Raw genomic sequence first — 20,998 nt, 5'->3', positions numbered from 1 at the left:
TTATGAAATAATACAGCATGAAAGATGCTAAATAGAATCAAAAGTTGAAAAAGTAAGTATATTTAGAGCAGAATTTCAGCATTACAATAGCTATGAGAGTGTACTGTACAGGGGTTGGCAAAAGCACCATATGTATATATAGCAAAGAAACAACTAAGTTTGTTACAAACAAAATATAGCAACCCAACAATATTTCATTATTGAGTTATCTCTTTCAGCGACTATGCCTATTTTCTCAACAATGAGGTACAAACAAACACTGAATCAGTCGTAGGGATAAGGCACATATTTCAAATAAATACTAGCATACTTCTCTTTTCAAAGCAGTGCTTTTTATTTGAAGTGTTTGTGATGATTTCCATTCATAACATAAGATCAATGCATTCTACAGAAAGCTTAGTTTGCTCTTTTTGTGTTTTTTTTTTTGTTAGTTGTTGGCGCATTGGCTTCTGTGGCCATAATGCACCTCCCAAAGTTTTTGCATTTTACTCTGATCCAAGCCCGAGGTGGGATTCGAACCCGCGACCTTTGGGTTGCCAGGCAGGCACTTTACTAGGCTTTTGCTGGTGGTGTGTGTACAGTAATATTTTACAACCTTCATAAGCCTGAAGCTTTTGCTTATTGTATTTGCATAATGAGTAAAATGATTTCTTAAAAATTTAATATATCATAGTAACATAAGAAGGAATTGCCTAAAGAAAAAAAAAAAAAAAACTATCATCAAAATATTCTATTTTGCATAACATAGCAGAGCCAATTATGTAATTAAGTTTGGTGACAACTTTTGAAGCTACTGGCAGTCCTTGATCAATTAAATCAGTTCAATTTGTCACTCCACCAAAATGCTATAAGTAAATTATTACTTATAGCATTCTGACTTACAGTTATGGAACAATGCTGATACAGTTTCCCAAACAAAGAAACATATCTCATCCAGTCAATGGAATTAGAGTGTGCTCAAGACTAACTGGAATGTGACAATGCATACTATTTATCAAATTATTTCAATGCAGGCATTGAAATACAACACCCCAAACTTTACAACTTGGCTGCAATGGGCCAATGCAATTTATTATTAAGGGTAAAATATACACACCTTCTTTTATGTATTTAACTGTAAGTTTTTATTTCTACATCCCACCTGCTACTCAATTAGACCGAACACATATTTAACTTTGACATAAGTTTGCTAGTAAAGATTTTGTCTGATAAGACAGTAGGAAGTCCCAAAACACCTGTCAGGGTGGTACCTCTAATTTTAAATGAATAATGAATTCATCTATTTTGGTGATGCTACTGAATTAAAATGATATTAGCACTTAGGTTAACTCATAGAAAAAACTGTCATATTTAAGGTGAGCATAAACCAAGCCTGGTCACTGCAGACCAGAGTGTCTCTAAGACAGAAAATGGAATAGTGATAAAGGGGGTCGGAAATATTCATTATCCGAGTCCCCACAGTTATGAGGTTGCAAATAATACATAATAAAAATACAAAAATCTTGCTGTTATTTTGTTGTTATTTGGTTTTTTTTTTTAGGAGCATTAGCAACTAAGGCCATATTGCTCCGGGATATGCGGTGGTCATTCCCTGACCTTTCCGCATCCTCCGTATTTGGTGGTGACGGGCTCGAACCCCGGTCTAATCAAGAAGCGTGTGCTACGCACTGCTGCTCCTTCCCACCTGGCTACGGAGGCGCCCAAAAATCTTGCAAAAGAAGCAGGATTCCATGAAGTTGATGATGGGGATATTGCACAATTGCTTGAATAATCAAGTGCAAAATCACTTACAAATGAGGAGCTAGTAGAATTAGACCAACTACCCACAGAAGAGGAAGCTGAAAATGATGATGCGATGGAATCACCAAAGGATAAAGATTTAAAAATTAAAGTATTAGAGGAAGCTCTTGAGAAAACTTACCAAGCACTTGAACATATTTTGTGAGAATGACCCTCTTCATGATTGTGCAGCAAAATTTAAGCAAAAAGTTAAAGAGATAACTAACTGCTATGACACAATTTTATCCGAAAAAATATGGCTAGGAAAAAAAAAAAAAAAAAAACACAACGACAACTCTGGATTCATTCTTTATTCGTAAAACTGAAAAATAGTGTAACTTCAATAAACTTCACTTAACCTTACATTGTTCAACGTTATATTACATTTTTTCTTGTACAAGTACATAATACACGCTATGAAAATTTGGTCTTCATTTTAAGTGGAATTTTCTGGAACCAATTATTCTCAGATAACAAGAACCCCTGTATATACTATTATCAAATTATTTCAATCTCTGCAATGAAATGCAACCCTGCAACCTTTATTATCATTGATGTGATTCGCTGGACATGTTCCAAGCTAAAAAAAAGGCCAGCCATCCAGGCTTTTTTTTGCCAATGAAGTATCAACTGATAGTCTTTTATCTCTGAATAACATCCAACTACCAATCCACACCAAAAGTCTGTAAATTCTGATATGTTGGGTGGACTTCTGGCTTGTGGAGGGGGAATATTTGCATACTTCAGTCATATAGTATATTTACATACTCTGTCTTATAACAATGAAAAAAATAATCAAATATATACTAAAAATTTATTAAATATAAGCTGATGCATATGATTCCCCCGCCGAAATATAAAGAAAACTTGTTAATCTGGAAGATTTCTTTTTAACCTGCTGGCAGCCATACAAAATGATATACAACATATCACTTTAAGGGTCATTCTGATTCTTTGAAAGGAAATTTCTGTAATATGTAATAAGCCATGGCAGGAAAACTGCCCTGTAAAGTAGGAGTTACTTCTGAGTGAAATCAGCAGTTTACAAATATAAAACAGCGATAAAAAAAAAAAAAAAAAAAAAAAAAAGTGATGGCTCCCCACACAACTGCCATTGAGGCAAATGAAAATGGAATCCTTAGGTGATAAAAGTTTGATCTACTGGTGATCTACTCTAATCAATGTTCTCTTTTTTTAAATTAATTGGAAATGTAAACTACAGTAATATAATTATAAATTAAAAAAAAAAAATCCATGGTAGCTTCACCATTATACATACATTTTCTAATGTCTTCAAGCATTTCTCAAGGTTGAAGAGGTTTTTAAATTTTCTCATAACATATGCATTCATCAAACTTAACGAGGCAATAGCTTTTGATAGTTCATTTGCTAGAAATTTAAAACAATATTAAATTAAAAGAAGGGAATAAACTTTTCATCACAATGAAAGTGAGACATTAGTTTTAATAACAAAGGAAAAATATAAATAAAACTTTGTTATATTTTTACAATGACACTTACTATCTGATATAAAAGAAACTACATATCATAAATACAGATACTCTCTGACTTACAACAAGCTCCATTCTGGTACTTCGATCATAAGTCGAATATAAATAACAATGGTAATATAGGGGTATGGTTCCCAAGATTAATAAGAAAATATTAGTAATAATAACAATAAATTTAATAAGAAAAGGGAAGTAAAAATTTCACAATTAGAGACATTAAAATTATTCATTGAGAGAGAGAGAGAGAGAGAGAGAGAGAGAGAGAGAGAGAGAGAGAGATGCTAGACTTTTCAGCAGATGATGGCAAAGGAACAGTGGAAGTCTCCTTGAAAAATGTGTGTAATGTTGACTGCACACTTTGCTTTTTCTTTTCATTGTAAATCTCCCTGTAGCAAGCAAAGGCATCTTGAATAGTTTTGTACACATCTGAATATCTTTAAACATTTGGACCCATTTCTTCCAACATCTGCATTCCCTTATTAACTATTGCGAACGACTCTGCCGTATTTTTTGCTGAAAACTTTCTTGCAGGCTCTGGTGTTTCTTCTACATTTTCTCTCTCTTCTTCTCTAACATCTTGTAGTTCCAGCTTAATCTGCTCATCATTAGTTAATTCTTCTGTGTTTTCAACAAACTGCTCCACATCGTTTGCATCCACTCCCAATTCCAGCTGCTTTCCAAGTAATTACAATAGAGGTGGCAACAAGAAGTGAGCAATTCTGAATTATTTCTTGCTGATTTTTAAGGTTATAAATGGGATAACTTTTTTTTCTTCAAGTATGATCTTCAAAATACACTGGTATGACCAATTAAGGATTAAAACTATTACAGCTCCTCTTTCCTGAAATTAAAGCTTTTACCTTTAGCAACTGAAACCCCTTTTTACAATTTCCAACTAAGAACTATGTGATCACTTCCTGCTAATAGTTCCTCTATTGTAAGCTATACAATTTCATCAGATTTGTGAGTAACGATAACTTGGAAATTGAAAAGATAATATATTTTTTGTGTAAATGGGAAATTTTAACCATGGTGAGTTTCCCTCTGACTTGTTACAATCAATAAGGGATAAATCACCTGTAATAACACAATCAAGCTTTCTCATAAATTCACAATACATGTAGTGTATAGCTCTCATTGTATCGGTGCATCCAACTACCTCATACCACACAGATTCGATTCTGTCATGCGCAAGTTCTGGGGAAGCTTTTGTCATGCTCAGACTGCTTTTTGAGAAGAAAATAGTCCCTTACCCCTAAATACATTATATATACCACAGTGAAACTCACCATCATCATCCACTATTTTTGAATGACACCAAGTTTTCATTAGATCTATTATAAATAAATAAATAAATTTTCTGTTTATACTCTAAGATGATCAAACAGTCAGAGGAGTTAACAAAATAGACAGAATACAAGAAACAGCACCATATTCACGGGCTTGAACCCCGGTCACTCAAGGCACGTGTACTTATGCACCCGCGCGCCTGACCACTGGACTATGGCGGCCTATTATGTCAGTGTTACCCGAATTTTAACTCATAATCATGAGTTCAAATTCGTCCATTTTACTGACAATACTGCTCACATTAATGTAAAGGAAAAAAAAAAAAAAGAGAGAGAGTAGTGTCTATATTATGGGCAGAATGACTTTGATGAGCACAACTAAAAACTGTACAGAGAAATAGGGTGGGCCAGTATATCAGAATGTAACATAAAGGGGAATTTTAACTTACCAGATATTGACTGGAATTTGTGGGTTAGTCACTCGCACATTAGCAAGTCTTCTGTGGATTTATTGGATGACAGGTTTCTACAACAGTATGTTAGAGAGGCAACAAGAGAGAGCAATACTATTGATCTCACTATCAGCAGTGATTCTTCATGCATTAAGAATCTGCAGATAAAAGAACCACTATGTTGCAGTGATCACAGTGTACTGATGTTGGATTTACTTAAAGATGTAACTACTATCAATTAAAGGGAAGTGTTTTTGCTTTCATAAAGACAGACTACAGTTATCTCAGACAGTTTCTAAATTCTATACGGTGGGATCAACTAATGTTGTTACCAACAACAAATTCTAAATGGGAAGCATTCAGGAAAATAATCACACGAGCTACCTACTAGGCTTTTCATATCAACTAAGAAATATTCTTAGTGTATAAGCCCAAATGAATGTCAGGTGAACTGATGAAACACGTGGCAGAGAAAAGAAATGCATGGGATACACATAAATTATCAGGTGATACAGAAGCCAATGGTAGATATAAACTAGTCTGCAATCAAGTCACCAAGGAGGTTAGGCAAACCAAGGCAGATTATGAGAAGTCCCTGGTAAATAATGCCATAAGTTTGTTCCAGCAATCAAGTGCCCACTGGCTAAAGGCAAATTTCTGAACATCTATTCTACAACTGTCCTTCCTCAATTTGAATTTAGGCCCCCTCACGTTTGTAATTTAAGCAAGAGGAAGAATCGCATCAGCATTGAGCTTGCTCAACCCATTCAAGGCCTTATACACCTCAATCAGATCACTTCGAGGGGGCTTCAGAATTTAAGCCTTTCTTGGTAAAAGTACTCCTTTGTTCCCCTCACCAATCTTGTTGCCCTTCTCTGTATTCATTCCAGCAACTCTATATCCTTCCTAAAATGAAGCCTCCAGACCTGTATGCAGTACTCAAGGCATGGCCTGACCATTGCCAAATACAAAGGAATAATTACCTCCTTCTCCCTACTGGCAAAATTCCTGTATATCGTTGACAAGATCCCATGACCTGCTCTGGTAGCCTGTGTACACTGCTCAGAAAACTTCATATCTGACTGCATAATTACCCCCAGGTCTTTTTCATTCTCTACCACCCTGAGTGTAGTACAAACAGTTTGTACATTTCTCTGGGGTTACTCCTACCCATATACAGTACTTTGCATTTGTCAATGTTAAAACTCCAGTTGCCACTTGGCAGCCTATCTAACCAATTTTTCTAGATTCTGTTGCAATAGCATACTGTCATTGCTATCGTTAACAACCCTGAAAACCTTTGTATCACTGCAAACTTTGACATTAAGCTTCATCAACATCTTTAAATGATATACAAAACAACAGTGGGTCCAACACAGAACCCTGGGGAACTCCACTAATAAGATTATTCCACAAAGAGCAGTGTCCATTAATTACCACATTCTGTTTTCTCCCACTCAACTACACTTTTATCCACTGTAGTAACTTTTCCTTAATGCCTCAGTGCTCCAATTTGTAGAGTAGCCTTCCATGTGGAACAGTATCAAAAGCTTTCCTGAAACCCAAATATACATTTTCAAAATTATTTTTTGCATCCAGTTCCTTTGTGACTACATCATAGTATCCAATCAAATTGGTCAGACAAGAATTCTTCTTAACAAACCCAGGCTGTGTCTGAATTATCACTGTAGTCTTGTCTAGATGATCCTGCATTGTTTATTTAACCAGTGCTCCATTCCTTTCCCTGGAACAGAAGTTAAACTAACAGGTCTGTAATTACTCATGTCACCCTTCAATTCCCATTTGTGAATTGGGGATACATTTGCACCTCTCCAATCTGTGGGGACCTCCCAAGTCCAAGGATCCCCTCGTAATTATGGCTAAGGATTTGCTACTTCCTTTGCCACCTCCTTTAATATAACTGGATTGATCTCATCCACCCCAGGTGCCTTTCTTAAATTTAACTTCAACAATTTCTCCTCCACTTTGCTCTCAGTTATTACAAAATCATTAATCTCCCTATTAGATTTAAACAAGATTCTGTTCTCCACTTCCCTACAGAATTTCTCATGCATGAATGTAGATACAAAATATTCACTCAGTTTTTCAGCTATCTGAGCAGGATAATCAACAGTCGAACCATCAATATCAAGAGAAACAACCTGATTCATCCCCTTCCTTTTAGAATTTATATAAGTAGTCTTTGCTGTTTTTCTTCTTTGTATCCTTTGCCAAAGATTTCTTGTAATCTGCCTTCATGTTTCTGACCTCCTTTGTGACAATTGATTACAGAATAGTGTATATCTATTCTATAGGCTACTGTGTCGCCTGATAATTTATATGCAAAACATATTTTTATTCTCTGCCACGAGTATCATTAGTTCATCTGACATCCATTTAGGCCTAACCCTTGAACAGTATTGCTTAGTTAGTATGAAAAGCTAGTAGCTTCCAAGAATAAATTCTTGAATGCTTCACATTTAGAATTTGCTGTTCGTAACATCATCAGTTGGTTCCACCGTATAGAATATACAAACTGCCTGAGACCACCGGAGTCACTTTTACAAAAGCAAAAATCCTTCCCTTTACCCCTGATGGTAGTTACATCTTTAAGTAAATCCCACATCAGTACACTGTGATCTCTGGCACCTAGTGGTTCCTTTATCTGCAAATTCTTAATGCTCAAATAGTCACTGCTGATAATCAGGTCAAGAGTATTACTCCCCCTGGTTGCCCCTACAACATGCTGCTGTAGAAATAATCAACCAATAAATCCACAAAAGTCCTCCTAATGTGCAAGTGACCAACCCACAAGTTACAGTCAATATCTGGGAAGTTAAAATCCCCCATTATAAGGCATTGATTTACTTGCCCACTCTATTTCTCAGTACAACTGTTCGTTGCACTCATCAGAGTCATTAATCCTATAATACACTCCTACTCTCATTTTTGCTTTCCCAGTGCTTATGCCACACCAAACTGACTCAACATAGCACTGTCCATCTATGTCAACTGGATCCACTTCCTTAGATTGTGTGTTTCTTAACTAACAGCATAACCCCTCCTTCTTTTCTATCTTGCTTATCCTTTCTGTACACATTGTACAGAAAGGATAAACAAGATAGGAAGCTTATATCTGTGTGACACCATGTCTCTGATATCTCAACAATATCTGCCTTTGATGTTCTGCCCAGTACTTCAAATTCATGAAATTTATTCATTATACTCATAGCATTGGTGTACATGTACATATTTTTACTCTTAGTTACCCTAACATAGTTCATGTATATACTTGTTCCATGATGACTCCCACCAGTCCCTGAAATCCCCAGCATCTTGCTTTCCAGGCTGCTGCTCAATCTAATAGAAGCAGTGCAAGAATCACTTTCACTTCTGGCTGGAACTACCGTTAATCTTTTAATCTGTGAATCCCCCCCCCCCAAGCTATAAATTTTTGCAACCCATCTAACACTGCCTCGATAGCATCAGCAAATATTCTTGCATCCTTTCTATTTAAGTGTATCCATCCATGTAGATGTTGCTTTGTTGGTGTTTTTGGTATAGCCTGCTCAGCAGACTGAATTGATTTACTTGCTACATATTGTACTGTTACATCTAATTATTTTTATTCAATAATGTCAATTTAATTTTGCAATAGCTTTCCCAATCTGCATTTGTTGTATATGTTTCCGAATCTGCTTTGTTTATTTTCCATCTTGGACTTCTATGTGACTGACATATAATTAAGTGGTAAAGATCATCAGCTAGTGATCACTATTGAGATTATCACTGTGTACTGACCAGTCAAGTATTGGAAATAGTGTTTAAAAATGTACAGAGAGGTCAACTGCTGTGCTATTTCCTGATGTAGGATGGGCATAATTGATTATTTTGATGATTATTAAAGTAGTTAATTATGAAATAAAAAATAAAAAGATGGCAGTTGTGGAAGATCCCTGGGGGGAAGGGGAAGTCTGCATCAGGGTGCACTGTGCTAACAACAAAGTTCGAAGGAGGTGGGGTTACGATGTGGCTCCGTTTCTCATCTATGATCTACAACCTTTGGTGATTGTGCAGAGAACAACGAATGCTGATGCCTACTTAACAGTTTTGGTAATGCCATTCTCCCTACAAAGTGATAGCTCTTTGGTACGGACCATTTTTATTTCAACAAGTTAATGCCCTGTGCCACACCACTGGTGCTATTTGGGAATATTTCGTGGACACGAATGAACAAAAGTTGGAATGACTAGTGCAGAATCCCAATTTGGCCCATATATATATATATATATATATATATATATATATATATATAAAAAAGGGCCACTTCCCTTATATAAAACTTATTAGATTAACTCGGCAAAAACTAAAATTTTCAGGTGAGGGGCCGAATCCACAGCTTTCATATTCATATTGGTAGCTTATTCATTATTCTGCAGGAGGAATGGCAAACTAAACCTGTTGCAATCTATTTTCTATTGCTAGAAAATTTATGAGGGTGGAGTTTGATAAAGGGGTGTGGGGATTACATAGTACTGAAGTGAATGGCAGCAAAGTCAATGTGAAACTGATCGGTTACTTTTTGGAGGGTAGTGTATACTAGTGTAGTCAGTGGATGTCCATCGTTAACATAAAGTAACAATTTTGAATGTAAAATAATTGAAATGAAATATTACAAGAACAACTTGTATTACATTCACATTACCAGAAAAGAATTGTTAAACATTGTACAAAACTGTTAAAGAAAAACAACTTACTAAAGAATAACATATTTTCTGAAATAGAAAATTTAGGTTCTAAAATATTATTTATATAAAATTGGTACTATAAAACTACAAACAATAAATAAAGTTGTTAGAGATAAACAGAAGAATCAATTTTAAATCATTTTACGTACTGTAATCTAAAATACATCCAAGAATGCTTAGATCTGGCAATCCACTCAGAAAACTATAACCAATATAGTTTGATTTTCTTGAGAGTTGATTCAGCAATGCCTCCATAACTAATTTTTCTGCCTTTATAATATTAAACATGATAATTAAAATTACAATTAACAGCAAATAATACAATTAATTAAAATGAACTATCACAGAATCACTGCAAGTGAGAAATATAATACTGTGCAGTTATGACATACAAAGTGTGATAAAAAAGTTTGGGGAACTGACTGTATGTTGAAAATGAAGTGTTGTAATGAGCTGACTTGTCAAGACAGTAACATACGATTCACCCATTTATCTTTAGTAAGTGTGAATGGGAGTTTTATGTGCATTTCAAAATGTATATTTCACTGTATTTCAAAATGAGCAATTTTATGGAATAAAATTAAATCTTGAAACAAGAGTTAATTTGCATTAAATTTTGTTCCATGTTAGAGATAAATGCAACAGAAACAAAAAAATAAAATAAAAAAATAATAATAATAAAAATAAATAAAATCAACTTTTAGAGGAGATACGTGTTGTTCGAAGACTTTTCAGTGGTTTTCCAAGTTTAAAGAGGGCCATTTTCCATTAAAGATGACCCTCACTCTGGCCACCCTTCAACTTTAAAAACCAGTTACTTACCTGCTGACATTTGTGATCTGTTCAGGAGCGATTGATATTTAACTATCCATAAAATTGCTAGCAAAAATGATGTTTGTTATGGAACACGTCGTGTTGATATTAACGCAAGATTTGAAAATGGAACACATTTCAGACGGGTTTGCACCCTGCATTCTTACTGATGATTACAGAGAGCAGCAAGTTTACATATTTCATAAACACGATGCTGCTGACTTACAACTTGTTTCTTTCAGCTCTACTATTGATATAACATGGGTGTAGGGATACCATGACTCAGAAACAGAGATCACAACCTCTCAATAAAAGAATCAATTTTGAAAAGGTCAATTATGAATTTGCATGGTCAAACAGTGAACCAGGAATATTAGGAATCAGTTCTACAGTGATTGCATGATGCTGTTCAGGGAAAACAGTCAGAAAAGTGAGCTTCAGCGAATCGGTATTTGCAACACAATAATGCCCACACACATTCAGTTCCATTCAAGAATTTCTTGAAAAGCACTCCCCCACCACTGTGGTTCCCCTATCCATCATATTCACCAAATCCATCATTCTCAACTTCAAAAGTTTTGCAAGATTTGCAATTACCAAAGAACTTACTCAGAAAATAACAATGGAACTATTAGTAATTCCAGAAGTAGAATGTTCATTTCCATAATGGGAAATTGTCAGGGGTTGATAAATAAATGGATATTTAATACACAAAAGTACACATTGAAAAATAATGCATAAAATAAAAAATAAAAATAAAATAAATGTCGTAAAAAATGCACAGAACTCCTGCAATAGCATGAGTTCTGTGCATTTAGCTTATATAAATGGAGGAAATTTAACAGCCCTAGGGAACACTGTGGCAGATGCAGGTGGTCAAATCCAAGATTATCATGGGCTGTTCATTGAAAGGTCGAGGTGTTGAATGGGTCTGTTCACAGTTATGATGAATCTGCACAGGAGCTTAGCATACAAAGCATATAACTATTTGAATCAATGAGACAGTGCCTTCCTAGAAATGGAAGTATTTGAATGGATCCTTTTGCGAGAAATTCCATTTTGGCCGAAGGTTGAGGAGAGCTTTCCTTTTATTTCAAATAAAAGAAAATTGAATATTGACAATAGTGAGTTATTAGATGAAGTTTGTTGTATTAAAAATTATTGTACAAAGGAAAATCTTGAAGAGTGGTGACAAAACGAGGAAATGACCTACCATCATAAATGTGTAAGTCATTTCTATCACCAATACTATCATCAAAATTTAGATATTTTATTGATAAACAAATATCTTTTAAAAATCGTAGAATTTTTCCTATGTCTCCTGGAATATTTTTGAATATTTTCAGTAATAAACAACATGTGGACCAGAGCAAAAACACAACTAAAAGTTGAAATAGTGAAAGCATACATTCATACATTTATACTAAATGCAATTTTGATATGAGTTGTATGCAGTTTTACGACTTTTTTAAAAGATGAAAGTAATGTTTTAAAAAAAGTACATTCATGCAAAAAATATGAAAATTGAGTTGTCTTTTTTAAATAAATTTACATACATTATTTGATGTTAGATACTTTTATTAGAATATGCATTTTGTTAAATTTTTTGTAAAGTTTTTCTTAGTTTTGTTATTGAACTTTCCTTTGCAAAACAAAGTAATAAAAATAAACATTTTTTTTTTTTATCCTTATGAACAAATTTCAGATTTGCCCTTTATTTTTGCAGTTCCTTCCAATTCTTTGAACTTGACAAATCTTGAAGAAAACTGTTCAATAGTTGAATCAATTTTTTGGGAAGCTCATGTGCCAAAAAATTTGTATGCGTGCCCCTTCGGTCACATGTGCCATAGGTTAGCCATCTCTGTTTTAGACGATTCAATTTGCAGAACTGAAACCTTTCTTGTGAGTAGGAACAACTTATCTTGAAAACCCTCACAAAGGGAGGATTTTTTTTCTTCTTCTTTCACTGACACCTTCGGCGGCAGGATTTCTTTGCTCCTGTTCATCATAGGATGGATCAGGTGCTACTGACAACCTCAAGTATAGGATGACCATGCCCCTGTATACCATAAAGTGGGTCAGGTTCTGCTGACACCTTCGGTTGTGGAATGCCAAATGGTGCTCCTCTTTGCAGGGTTCTCTACCCTGCAACTTTTACTTTCCCTGGGCTTGGGTGGGCCCAGGGGTGTCCAACCCTTCATTCCTTCCCTGCCTCCCTCATCTGGAGGATGCTTTCTTTCCTCGTCCTTCCATCTTCCTCCCCGCTTTGACTCCCACTCTTCCACTATCACCCTTGCTCACACTTTTTTTTTTCTTCCCTGGACTCCTTTCAGGAAGCTCAGGAGACCCTGGCAGAGACCAGCCAGAGAATGATGAATAGCCTGGCTCACCTCCCAGTGGTGGTGGCGGGCAACGCAGGGTCCCACTAGGGGCCTTGCGGCCAAGTAGTCAGAAAAACAACAGAACCCAACACAATATTATACACATACAAAATGCTACACACACTTCTGGCAGAGTTTTGTATACTTCACAAGTGTACAGATGGCACAGTTGCGAGAGACCACCGGTGGCACCTTATGCCCCAAATACTATGCCATTCTGTGGGTATCGTGAATATAGTGTTGTTCATCAGGCCACTTAGTTTCTGGAAGGCCCCCTCTTTACCAGGAAGGGGCATTCCAGCATCCGTCGAAGAAGTAATGAAGCTTGATCGACGTTCTACATCCCTTAACTTTTCACTCTTAATGTTAGCAATAAAGCTCTTCACTGTAAAACATAACAACTGCCAGGCATGTCACTCAATATTAGCTTAACTTATAGACCAATAAAGATATCATCTTTCCTTTTGCATCAGACAATTTTGGAAACACAGATTGTGTTTTTTTTTTTTTTTTTAATATGTTGGAAGGTGTCACAGTCCTGTGATTCCCCACAAACTGTAAATACTTGTAATGAAGAACCATGAAACATAACTGCTCATCCTTTCAACCCACACATGGATGTTAACTGAAGTGAATGATCTCATTACAACACTCCTCAATTTAATTTATTTCATATTCGTCTATTCCCAATTTATTTTTATATTTTAGTAAGAATCCAAATGAATTTTAATGAGTGTTAAATTATGTCAAATAACATGGAAACAGGGCAGCTAAAAGGCATTTCAATTCGTCTCCAAAAAAGAAAATGATACCTTTACTGTTCAACATGTATTTCAAATATCATCATCATCATCATCATCAGTAATTCAGTCTTGTGACTGGTCAGTTCCTTTGATGAGCTGTCTCCACCTTTGTCTCTCCTAAGTCGGTCATTGCAAGAAACTTTGATGATATAATGCAACCCGACGCACAAGGCCTGTTTTCTAATGTGCCATTTGTTTTAGTTCCTCAAAATTTTGAAGTCCTGCTTCATCCAGCAATGTCCCGATGAAGGAATTTTTTGGTCTTCCCCTAAGGTTTTCCCTCTGCAGTCCCATCCATGGCATCCAGAAGGGAAACCACCATGTTGAATCACGTGGCCCACCCATTTCAGCCTAGTTTATCTTATTCTACCTAGAAATTTCCTTTGTTCTTGGACATGTCTTAATACCTCCACATTTGACACTTTTTCAGTCCATTTAGCTTTTTCCATCCTGTGCCAGCACAACATCTCGAAGGCCTCAAGTCTCCTTTTGTCTCTCTTTGTAAGAATTCATGACATATGTGCCACTGACCAGATATATGTCATTATTATCTTCTTCCTACTTTCCTGTGACATCTTCTGTGTAATCAATGACAGTTGATTCTTGAAAAATTGTTTATTTCAAATATATACAATAAAATATTTTTTTCCAAAATTCTCCTTATAAAACCAGAGGCATCTTATTGTCTAGCAAATATGGTAATAAGTGAAATGTAAACAGAACTATTTTGATGAAACATTCATTTCAATATTTATATTCTTAAAAACAAGGTATATCGCTGCTACAAATTTATGATGAAATTTCTATATAAATCAGAATTTAAGTTTCATCAACTGGTTCCACAGTTTATTACATTTTTAAAAACTTCAATGAACAAGATAGTGCATGCCAGTTGAAATAATACCACTGACTAAAAACCTCAATGTGCTAAATGATGATAAAACCATTTTGGTTACTGCAAGAGCTGTGCTATTGTAAAAGTTATGCTGGATTGGGCTGTTTAGAATAAGGAGAGAAGCAGTCATGGCTATGAAGTATTGGTATATTTTTTATAAGCTATATGCAAATTCTTTCAAAACAAATTCAAGTTGTTACTGTCAATAGACACTTGAACTGACTAGACCCTTGCTCTTCAATGTCATTATAAATGAAACTCGCTTAGTCTTTTGTCTGCTACTCTTTTCAGCAGTTAAGAATCACAATAATTGTCTATTTCCACAATAATCAGTAAATAATTCATCAGGCTGGTGAAGTGAAGACTTATTTGCTGTATCAAAACAAAATTAAGACATCAAAGGCAGATATTGTTGGGATATCAGAGACGTGGTGTAACACATATAATCAGTGCAGAATTGGAATTTGGGGAGTACAATGTGTACAGAAAGGATAGACAGGACAAGAAGGGAGGAGGGGTTATGCTGTTAGTTAAGAAACACATAAAATCTAAGAAAGTGCATCCAATTGATATTGGTGGACAATGCAGTGTTGAGTCTGTTTGGTGTGAAATAAGCAGTGGCAAAGGAAAAATGAGAGTAGGTGTGTGTTATAGGCCTAATGAATCTGATGAGTATAATGAGCAATTGTGCAGAGAAATAGAGTGGGCCAGTAAATCAGAATGTCTTATAATGGAAGATTTTAACTTTCCAGATATTGACTGGAACTTGTGGGTTGGTCACTCGCACGCTAGCAAGCCTTTTGTGGATTTATTGGATGACTGTTTTCTACAGCAACATCTCTGAGAGGAAACCAGAGGGAATAATAATCTTGATCTGATTATCAGTAGTGGTTCTTCATGCATTAAGAATTTGCAGATAAAGGAACCACTTGGTGACAGTGATCACAATGTATTGATGTAGGAATTACTTAAAGATGTAACTACCATCAAGGCTAAAGGGAAGGGCTTTAGCTTTCGTAAAGGTGACCACAGAGGTCTCAGACAGTTTTTAAATTCTGTACAGTGGGATCAACTGATGATGTTTACAACATTGAATTCTAAATTGGAAGCCTTCACAGACTTAATTTTGGAGGCTACTAGGCTTTTCATTCCAACTAAGAAATACTGTTCAAGGTTTAGGCCTAAATGAATGTCAGATGAATTAATGAGGCTTGTGGCAGAGAAGAATGTATGGAATGCATATAAAGTATCAGGTGACACAGAAGCCTATGGCAGGTATAAACTAGTCTGTAATCAAGTCACAAAGGAGGTTAGGCAGGCGAAGGCAGATTACGAGAAATCTTTGGCAAAGGATGCAAAGAAAAACAGCAAAGAGTTCTTTACTTATGTAAGCTCTAGAAGGAAAGGAATGAATCAGATTGGACCACTTAACATAGATGGATTGACTATTGGTGATCATGCTCAGGTAGCTGACAAATTGAATGAGTATTTTGCATCGACATTCACATGAGGAGTCATTCAATGAGGGGAGGGCCAGAAGTTTATCAAATGCTAACAGGGAGCTAAGTGATTTTGTAATAACTGAGAGCAAAGTGGAGGAGAAATTATTGAAGTTAAACATATGGAAGGCACCTGGGGTGGATGGGATCTATCTAGTTATATTAAAGGAGGCAGCAAAGGAAGTAAGCAAACCCTTAGCCATAATTGTGAGAGCTTCCTTGGACTCAGGGGAGGTACCCATGGACTGGAGGTGTGCAAATGTATCACCAATGCACAAAGGGGGTTCAGAAAGTGAGACAAGTAACTACAGACCTGTTAGTTTAACTTGTGTTCTGGGGAAAATAATGGAATCACTGGTTAAAGAAGCATTGCAGGAAGACTGCAGTAATAGTTAAGACACAGCATGGGTTTGTTAAAGGGAGGTCTTGTCTGACCAATTTGATTGGATACTATGATGTGGTCACAAAGGAAATGAATGCAAAAAATAATTTTGATATCATATACTTGGATTTCAGGAAAGCTTTTGATACTGCTGCACACAGAAGACTGCTGTACAAATTGCAAAGGTATGGCATTAAGGGTAAGTTGATACAATGGATAAAGGGATGGTTGAGTGGGAGACGACAGGGAGTGGTAATCAATGGACACTGCTCTTCGTGGACAAATGTTGTTAGTGGAGTTCCCCAGGGTTCAGTGTTGGGCCCATTGTTGTTTTGTATATTTATCAATGATATTGATGAAGGTATATCAGGTTTAATGTCCAAATTTGCAGATGATACAAAGGTTGGCAGGGTTGTTAATGACAGTATGCTACTCCAACTGGATCTAGATAAGTTGGGAAAATGGGCTGAGAAGTGGCAACTGAAGTTTAACATTGACAAATGCAAAGTACTGCATATGGGTAGCGATAACCGAAGAGAAACGTACCAACTCTGTGGTACTACACTCAGGGAAGTGGAAAGTGAAAAAGACGTGGGGGTAATTGTGCAGTTAAATATGAAGTTCACTGAGCAAAGCAGACAGGCTGCCAGGGCAGGTCACGGAGGCTTGCCAATGATATATAGGAATTTTGCTAGCAGGGACAGGGAGGTGATTATCCCATTTTACAAGGCAATGGTCAGGCCACACCTAGAGTACTGTGTACAGGTCTGGAGGCTTCATTTTAGGAAGGATGTAGAGTTGCTAGAACGAGTACAAAGAAGGGCAACAAGATTGGTGAGGGGAACAAAGGGGTGCTCTTACCAAGAAAGGCTTAAGTTCTGCAAATTGCAGCACCTGCAAGGTGATCTGATTGAGGTGTATAAGGCCCTGAATGGATTGAGCAAGCTGAATGCTGATGGGATTCTTCCTCTTGCTCAGACTAATTACCTGAGGGGCACAGTTTCAAATTGAGGAAAGATAGTTGTAGACTAGATGTGCGGAAATTTGCCTTTTATCCAGCGGGTAGTTGATTGGTGGGACAGGCTTCCATCTTTTGTTGTGGAAACTAATGGCCTAAATAAATTTAAGGCTGAGCTGGACAGGCATTTGGAACAAATGGAGGGGTGAAATGGGAGGGTTTTTTATTTTTTTTTTTGGCTGATGCTGCATAAGCTTGCTTTCTTGCATTGTATGCCTCTACAAATGATAATGAAATGTCAAAATATCACAGTTCTATGGATAAACAAAGGACCATAGATTATGAATTTCCTTATGAGGAAAGACTTCAAATATGTGGGTTGCACATATTCGAAGTCTCCTCTAAGGCGCCTGAGAGGAGGATAGGGGAGCAATTCCATTTCCTTCCATATTTGCCTTTTATAATGGGTGACTAATCCTAACACGAGCCATGTCTTTTGTCTACAAAACGTTTTTGTTCATGGGCTGATTTGCATGTTGTGTAGGAAGAAAAACCTGGAGGTCCTTTAAAGAAATTTAAAGGACCTCCTCCAGTTCGAACTGTGCTGACTAAGTTACCCTGAAAGACTTCTCCATCTAAAAAAAAAAAAAAAAAAAAAGAATGAAAACATAAATTCCATAATTAAGCTCTCATAATCAAACTTGTTTACAGCATTAATTAGGTTCCATTATTAAATACATATCAGCACCCTGGAATCTACATTAATACTTAAGGTTGAAATTCCAAAATGAATAACCCCAAACTCTGTAAGATGATGAGAGTGAAAAAGTTATGCTCCATGTTTATGAACCATAACTCTGTAGCTGTGTGGTCATGCTTGTTCAAAGTTATGCATGTAGCATTTTAGAATCTGCATGAAGTCAGAAAAAATGTGCAACCCATTGTTAGCAGAATGTCATTAATGGCTTAACAATGAAGTTATTGACATTTTTCTTGCTCCACAACTATACTTAAACTTTTATTACAGTCTGCATGAGTTGAATGAAGACTGGTCCTATGTTGTCATTTAAAATTAAGTAAAAAAAAAAAAAAATACTGAAATTATTCTAGGAATTTAATATGGATTTTCGTAATTCAATCTACAATAAAAAAAAATGCTAAAATTCCATTCATCTATCCAATAGAAAAACTAAGAAATATTAATGAAATTAACAGATTATAGTTAATCAGAGTCAGAACCAAAGAAGCCATTAAAAATAGAGGCAATATTTTAGAACAGTTTGTTTTTAAAATAAAAGTGTAATGCACTTAGGAAATACACATATAAACAACTATCAAGGAAGCCATTAACACTCATGTTTTCAACACCATGCTGAAAGGTAAAAGAAAAACATGACAATTTGAAGCAAGCTTAAAATCATGCTTTAAAGGTATACTGCTCTACAGTTATTTGGTATGAAATTCTATACATACACAGAGATCATCAGAAGAAAAATAGTCACTATAATCTTTTAGCTGCTCACATAAATCCAGAATTCTAGTCTTACATTCATTTGTAATGGATAATGTTGAAGAATCTTTATTAGAATTAGATCTGGTATTCATTGAAGGTAAAATTTTGCACCGTGATTTTTTCTGCAATATATCATGCATGAAAGCTAACATATTTGAATCCATATCCATAATCAGTTGATCTTGACTTAATACAAATATCAAAGCAGAGACACAGAGTGCAAGCTCCTGAAAGAAAAGTTAAAGCAATTTAAAGATTAAATTTCATACACATTTAAAAATAATTTTAAATAAATTTTGCAAAGAAAAAAAAAAAAAAAAAAAAAATCACTATTTTTTCAGTGTATAATATTGTATTAAAATTTTTACAGAAGTTTCTATTGTAGCATTGTCAACATTTCTGTTTGATATATCTTTATAAAGTGTTCTTATGCTTGTACTATATAACTATAATTAGCAATTAGCACAATATATATATATATATATATATATATATATATATATATATATATATATATAACTGAACCTACAACAAGAATTTAACAATATTTTAAGGATAATGTACTTTTAATACCCAAGTCAGTACAGAATATTTATGGTCAGAAATTATGTAATGATTTTGTTTTGGGATTATAATCTTAATCAAAGCAACTTTTGTACATCATATACAAGTAATTAATACAATCACTATAGCATTTCATATGTACAGTTTTTACAATTTTACAACAGAAAAAAAAAAAAAATCCAATTTTTATTTTATTTTATTTGTATAACCTCCCTTCCCAGAACTACTTCACAGTTATAACAAGAGAACGCAAATGAAATGTTTTTAACTGCACTAGAATAGGACACTTGTTGAACATATATAAGAGTGCAAAAATGCTTAAAACCCATTTTTAGAGGTCAAAATGAAACAGTGTTTTCTAAATATTCAAATTACAAACTACAAAACAATCCCATGAAAACGTTAATCAAATGCCATAAACATGCAGACAAAAATAGTTAAAACATTTTAAATATATATTACTTGATAACAAAAAACCCATACATACTCAGATAAAAGAAAAATTACTATAGATTTTCTACTTTCCTCATGTCAGTTAATTTTTTAGTTGATATTTCACTGCTCCAAAAAAGGAAAAATTGCAAAGACAAGCAATGATGCTTCTCATTAAAGAATAGAAGAATTCTGACAGATTTCCTCTTGGGTATAGCCTTATTTATAGGTTAGTTGGTTGGTTGATATGTTGTTTAATGGCACAAGGGCTGCTAAGGCCATATTGTGCCTAATTCTATTCTGTAGTGCAATTACCAGTTAAAATCTGTTAAATAATCCTGTCTGCTTCAAGAAAACAAAGAACTCGGCTAGATTTGCATTGTCTCCAATCAGGTGAGACATTGTGAAAGGTTCTTGCAGATGTGAAAATTGAGTTTGATAATTATTATAATGGTTGCAATTTATTAGAATATGCTTCACTATACGTGTAGACTGACAACATGTACAAATAATAATAATTTATTTATCCCTATTTTATGTTACACTTTTTTGGGAGATTTTGGGTCATTTAGAGGTAACAGGAGTAGTGCGGGCAGACCACTTTCGACGCGAACTCCCGCCATGGAAGAAAGTGTGTTGAATGCCGTCCAGAATAATCCTACTACCAGCACACGTGCCGCTGCCTCTGCATTAGGAGTGTCTCGTTGCAGTGTACAGCGTGTCTGGCACGACAGTCCATACACCCCTTTCATCTCCAAAGGGTTCAGTTACTGCTCCCCCAAGATCATCCTGCATGTGTGGCTTTTGGTTTCTCCAAGAAAGTGTTCAAGACTTGAATTTTCCAGCCTATGTTTTGTTCACAGATGAGGCTTATTTCACTGATTGAATAAGCCTTATTCAATCAGCACAATGCTCATGTGTGGGCTCACGACAATCCACACGGTGTGCGCCCCCATGTGGCACAATATCGCTTTGCAAT

General features: G+C 35.5%; 1 protein-coding gene across 1 annotated transcript in view; it reads right to left on the bottom strand.

Moving 5' to 3' along the window:
* The window catches only part of LOC150088147 (wings apart-like protein homolog), a 184,899-nt gene that overhangs the window by 92,706 nt on the left and 71,195 nt on the right, over positions 1-20,998 (bottom strand). Inside the window, exon 8 of the mRNA XM_090370044.1 lies at positions 18,984-19,250. Within this exon, the coding sequence (XP_090226170.1) occupies positions 18,984-19,250 (267 nt within the window). The remainder of the gene's footprint in view (positions 1-18,983; positions 19,251-20,998) is intronic.

This window comes from Mastigoproctus giganteus, chromosome 3 (genome assembly GCF_048544385.1).
Source record: "Mastigoproctus giganteus isolate SK-2022 chromosome 3, ASM4854438v1, whole genome shotgun sequence".
In the NCBI taxonomy this organism is placed as follows: Eukaryota; Metazoa; Arthropoda; class Arachnida; order Uropygi; family Thelyphonidae; genus Mastigoproctus; species Mastigoproctus giganteus.
Note: the sequence above shows the minus strand (reverse complement) of the source record. Positions and strands in the feature narration are given on the sequence as shown.